General features: G+C 35.3%; 1 protein-coding gene across 1 annotated transcript; it reads right to left on the bottom strand.

The window, feature by feature from the left end:
- Window positions 1–2,292: 2,292 nt before the first annotated feature.
- On the bottom strand, window positions 2,293–2,718 carry LOC148210961 (uncharacterized). The gene has a single exon (XM_088125258.1). The coding sequence runs from the start codon at window positions 2,716–2,718 to the stop codon at window positions 2,293–2,295; it is 426 nt and encodes a 141-aa protein (XP_087981384.1).
- Window positions 2,719–6,336: the final 3,618 nt, after the last annotated feature.

The following is a 6,336-nucleotide window of genomic DNA, read 5'->3' on the forward strand; positions in this document are numbered from 1 at the left end:
ACAAATGGCTTAGTGTTTTAAAAATTTACATATTTGGATTCCAAGATTTGAAATTTTCTAAGTAACGGTAAAATTGTACGAGTCAAAAGTGCTTAGAGAAAAGAGGGAAAGAAGAACGTGAAGAAAAAACCACATAACAAGAAAACAAAACAAACTTAAAATCAAATATTAATAAAAAGAAAATCCTTTTTAAATTAAAAGAAATCTTTTTTAACAAATTCTAATCTTTATTTATTTAATTTTTATTTTAATTATAAATTAAATTCTTTTAAAACAAAAAACTATTTTTAAACTTTAATTTAAGTAAAACTTTAACTTAAAACTAATTTACTTTTTTAACCCAAACAATTACATTAAAACCTTATGTTATTTTTAACCAAATAATTAAATAAACCTTAATAAAATAAATAATAATATTTTTTTTCACAAAAGAGAGATGGACCAAATACGGTGTTTACAGGTTGCCATTCTTTGTGTATCCTTGCAGAACTAAAAGGGTACAAAGGCAAAAGACAAAGTATTGGGAAGACGAGGTTTTTATTTAAATAATGTTAGAATGAAAGACCTTGCTAGACGGGCTTGACCACGAACTTTGATCGGCTTCGATTTAACCAACAGGAAATTAAAAGGTAATGGACTTGGCTTGATACAGGCTTCAACCACGATCTTTGATCTGGTGCGATTTAACTAGCAGGAAAATAAAGGCAACGGACCTGGATTGACATAGGCTTCGACCACGATCTTTGATCGGGTTCGATTTAACCAACGATAAAATCAAAGATAAATAAATACGCTTGCTCGAGCAAAATGAAATGTCACGAAATTTTTTGCCCTAGGGCTTTTTGGAGACTTTTTCAAGAAAAATGTAGAGAATGCATGAAATATGTTTGACGCATGATGATAACAGGAAATATTATCTTGGATGTGCAAAATAGATTGAAATCACTTACTTTTGTAATAACTTGGGATTGTCCAGATAGCCCGATCACCGCATTTCGCTTTTCTTCAAAACCCTTTTAACTCGATCAAGAGTACACATACAAACTGAGACTTGACCAAACACTCCTTAAACGGGATGACGACTTTGCCCCTAATAACTTTGTAATGTCATATTTGCCGCAATGATTCTAGAGAACAAATATCTTTATCTATGGGCTTCCTGTGCCCCTAAGTTTGATTTCGAGTAACAAGTGACCTTGGAGAACGTGAATGTAAGCAAATACACTCATTCATAAATAGAAAGAGACGAATAGAGAACATAATTTATAAACGAGATTTCCAATTATGACAAATGACACATATCTCAAAGATGTTGTTCAAATTTGCAGGCTATAATAGAGAATAATACACAAAATGCCTTTCAAGTAAAATACTGAGATCAAAATGAAGTGTTCCGAGATACACGGGAAATTATACATAATACTTACGAACATGATCTGAATTGACTGAATTTAAAAACTTGCTACAAAATTTAGTTGCTCATAACGCCTTTGAACCTATTTAGCCTCTTGTAAGTTAGCTTCCACGATAACTCTCAATGATGAAATTTCTACTTCAATGAGGAGAACAGCTTCCATACCATAAACAATGAAAATGGCGTTGCCCCAATTGAAGTACGGACTGAGGTGCGACAACCATGTAAGGCAAACGAAAGCATTTCATGCCAGTCCTTGTAAGTTACAGTCATCTTTTTAACGATTCTTTTTATGTTTTTGTTGGCGGCTTCCGTTGCACCCTTCATCTTGGGTCAATAAAGGGTTGAATTGAGATGCTTGATCTTAAACTGCTCGCAGAGCTCGCTCATCAATTTATTGTTCAAATTCCTTGCATTATCAAAAATTATGGTTTTAGGAAGACCATAATGACAAATAATTTCTTTCTTGATGAATTTGACCACAATCATTTTGTCACATCTCGGTAAGAAGCTGCTTCTATCCACTTGGTAAAATAATCTATGGCTACCAAAATGAATCGGTGCCCATTTGATGCTTTAGGTTCGGTAGGACATATCACGTCCATGCCCCACATAATGCCAATGAGCTGCCAACGTATGTAAATGAGAAGCAGGAGCATGAGTCTTGTCCGAGTAAATTTGACATTTGTGATATTTAGTTAACCAGTAATAGCCGGCTCTTAAAATTTGACTAGCCATCATATGGCCATTTGTATGAGTGCCACAAACTCCTTCATGGATTTCCTCTCTAATCTTATTGGCCTCTCTTTCTTCGATGCATCTTAGGAGAACCATGTCATAGTTTCTCTTGTACAATATTTCTCCACTTAATAAAAACTTCATTGCCAACTTGCAGAGAGTGCACTTATAATTTTCGGAAGATTGGGTGGATATTCTTTACTTTTGATATACTGCTTGATGTCATGAAACCAGGGGTTGCCGTCAGATTCTTCCTCAATTCTCATACAAGAAGCTGGGATATCTCTCCTCCTAACTTTAATTGGACAAACCTCTTCATTGAGTTCCAAATTGAACATCACTGCTAATGTAGCTAATGCATAGGCTATTTGATGATTTTCTCTTGGAAAATAATCAAATGAGATTTCATCAAATTCTTGTGACAATTCTGTTACAAGTTGTTTGTAAGATAACAAGTTAGCGTCTCTTGTTTCCCATTCTACTCTTAACTGATGAATTACTAGCATAGAATCTCCCAAAACTTTGAGTTTCTTGACTTTCATATCAGTATCAACTTGGACACCCATGGAGCATGCTTCATACCAGCCATATTATGTGTGCAGTCAAAACATAACCTGGCGGTAAGGGGGTACAGATCTCTTTTATGTGATATCAATATAGCCCATATCCCATGACCTAGCTCGTTAGAGACACCATCAAACATCATGGTCTAATTTTGTGGGTCTAAACTTTCCTCACCTGTGGTTATGGTGGAGATATACTCATCTAGAAAGTCGAACTTCATCGGTTCATAGTCATTTATAGGTTGTTGAGCTAGATAGTTGGCTAGAGCACTCCCTTTAGTGGCCTTTTGAGTCACATAGATTCCAAACGAATTGCTCCCACAAGCGCGATCTCGAGACCCAAGAGGATAGCACAGAAGATCGTTTGGTGGTGTTCAGGTGGAAATCATTGAAGAAAAGTTCTTCAAATGTAATTTTCCCCTGTATTTTCTTCTCACACCTTTGTTTTTGTTTTCTCAAAAAATCATGAACGATGATCCGCTTCCGCTCCGGGATTCACATTCCATCAGTAAGATATAAAATAATGGGTCGTCCTAGAGTTGGTGGCACAAGAACTTGAGGGTCCTACAAATACTGCTTAATCTTATCAAATGCTACCTGACAATCTTCACTCCATACCCCATCATTGTTCTTGCGGAGCAACTTAAAGATGGGTTCACCGTTGGGTTTTATGCCCTAAACTCGTGGTTTGTAAACATAAAACAAATATTCATTCAATAAAGTTGTTATTGATGTTTCTCAAGTGTATTAACCCAAATCCAATAAACTAACATCCTAGATTATGTCATGTTACTGAAACAGTATATAACAGATATACAGTATGTATTTAATATACAGTGTATATATTTGATATACAGTGTATATATATAGTATATATTCGATATACAGGTGGATAATGTTCCAGTAGTAACCTAAAGGGTCTATAGTATATGGATAAGGTTGGGTACCTTATCTTGGTAACACTGTGGATACGACCTACTTTGTAATAGTTACAAATGACTTGATCCAGGTCGTTCGTGTGGAGACATGCGAGTGGAGGTATCCTATACATTGAGTTTGCATAAGACCGGACCACGAAATAATTAATCTTTAGCAGTAACACCGTTAGCTAATAGATTAATATTTCAATAGGATGACTGGGTAACTCGATCTCAATCCTGAGTGAGTTATGGACTTCTGCCTGTTAAGGCTCATCCTTTGATTTGTATGGGTGAGAGTGGCTTGAGTCGCCGACTCAATATTCCTACCATTTTGGGGACGAGACCGAGTGGAGAACTGGGAACATAACTACACAAGATGGAATTCACTCATTCCCGACTTTAGAGTAAGTAGATGAGTGTTCTCTTAAGTGCTCCCACCCTCTCACTAGCTCGAGAGGGATTTTCAGTTATTGGTTGGACTATAACCAGATTGTTCATTAGAGGATCAACGGTACTTAAGGTACAAGATGTAACACAGAGGTAAAGCGGTAATTCGACTCAGCTATGGTTGCGAACACTCGTGAAAGATTGACTTCCATTATTGGTCAAAATTCATGGACTCAAAATATTCTATAGTGAGAAGAGTGCGACTGTGGGTCTTTAGTGGAATGACTGACAGTTAATGAATGTTGATTAATATGGTTAATGAGTTCAATAAATTAATCTCGTATCGTTGGAGCTTCCAATCTATAGGTCCATTAGGTCCCCTTGCTAGCTCATAAAGGATAGTTAAGAACATTTAGTCTTGAAAAGAATTTGAATTGTTCAAATTAGTTAAAGGGAATTAAGGTTAATTATATGAGATGCAATTAATACAATATATGTTGATACATTGTAATATAAAATTAATTTTGAATTGAATTCAAAATTATGAGAGAGATGAATATTAGAATTTGATTATATTATAGTTGATTAATTTAAGTTTAATTTAATTAAATATGATTAAATTAAATTAATTAAATTAATGAGATATATTAATTTAATTAAATTAAATGAGATTTAATTAAATTAAATTAATAATTTTTTGTACTTAATTAAATTAAATTAGATTTAATTAATTATTACTTTAATTAAAATTGTTTTAATTAAAATAAAGGAAAAAAAAGAAATGAAAAAAAAAAGAAAAAAAAATGAAAGAAATGGAAGGAAAATCTCCCACTATGGTGGGGAGTGGGGAGGTTTTCCCACTTTCCACCTTTGATGGTGGGGAGTGGGAAAGTGGTGAGTGGGGAAGTCCACTCTTCCTCCCTTTATAAAAAATGAGGTTCTCTCATTTCCTTGATTCTCTCTCGATCGTTGGTTGAACGAGTTTCAGAAACTCTAGCTTGATAACCGCTCTCTCAATCTATCAATTTCCCTTTCAATTATAAGACGGTTCCCACAAACCAAGTTCTTAACTTCTAGAGGATAGCGAGGAAGACTTTGTGGTGGTGTTGGTGTATACATTGAAGAGTTGTCTTTAAAGGTATGTATCACTAACTTCCTTTTTACTCATGCTTATGTCTTTTCTTTGTTGTAATTCTAAAACAAGATCAAAGCACATGTGTTCGCGCGCTTCTGCTGCGGAATTCGATCCCTTCATTCACAAGTTGCTGTTAGGTGAGATATAAACCTTGCGATGTAATTAAGTCGTCTTAGGAACCCTCTAACTTCTTTCTACGTCTATGAAGGTGGCATCTCTAAGATTGCTTTGACTTTATCCGGGTCAACTTTAATGCCTTCTTGGCTTACTACAAATCCCAGAAATTTTCTAATGTTGCCCCAAATATTAATTTGTTGGGATTGAGTTTCAATTTGAACTTCCTTAATCGACCAAATAGCTTCCTTGAAATAGTTGTGTGCTCATCGCCCTGTTTTGACTTGGCAATCATATCATCCACGTAAACTTCAATTTCTTTATGCATCAAGTCATGAAAGAGGGTAAGCGTGGCACGCTAGTAGGTTGGCCCAATGTTTTTTAGCCCAAGCGGCATAACTTTGTAGCAAAAAGATCCCTATAGTGTAATGAATGTGGTTTTTTCGCGATCTTTAGGTGCCATCTTTATTTGATTGTATCCTAAGAACCCATCCATAAAGGAGAAGGTTGAGAATCCAGTAGTATTATCCACCAACACATCGATATGAGGAAGTGGGAAGTTATCTTTTAGGCTTGCACGATTCAAGTCTCTATAATCTACACACATTCTTACTTGTCTATATTTATTTGGTATAGGGACAATGTTCGCCACTCATTCAGGGTAATTAGATACCGTAAAGAACTCTACATCAATTTGTTTCCTTACTTCATCCTTTATCTTGATCAACATATCTGACCTCATTTTCTGTAACTTCTGCCTCACCGGCTTGAACTCTGGGTTGATTGGCAATTTGTGCACTATAATGTCTGTATCTAAACCAGACATATCTTGATAGGACCAAGCAAATACATCAGCATATTCATGAAGTAACTTTATCAACTTTTTGCGAGTCTCTAAAGACATATTAGTGTCTATTTTAACCTCTTTGGCCTCGGCTTGTGACCCCAAGTAAACTGTCTCAGTTAATTCCTCATGAAGTCCCAACATCTTTTATCCTTCTTCTAGCATTCTCAATAACTCAACTGAGGGCTCATCATTAGACTCGACGCTGTATATAGGTATAT

This window comes from Momordica charantia (genome assembly GCF_013281855.1).
Source record: "Momordica charantia cultivar OHB3-1 chromosome 6 unlocalized genomic scaffold, Mcharantia_2.0 BLBB01000006.1, whole genome shotgun sequence".
NCBI classification, from domain to species: Eukaryota; Viridiplantae; Streptophyta; class Magnoliopsida; order Cucurbitales; family Cucurbitaceae; genus Momordica; species Momordica charantia.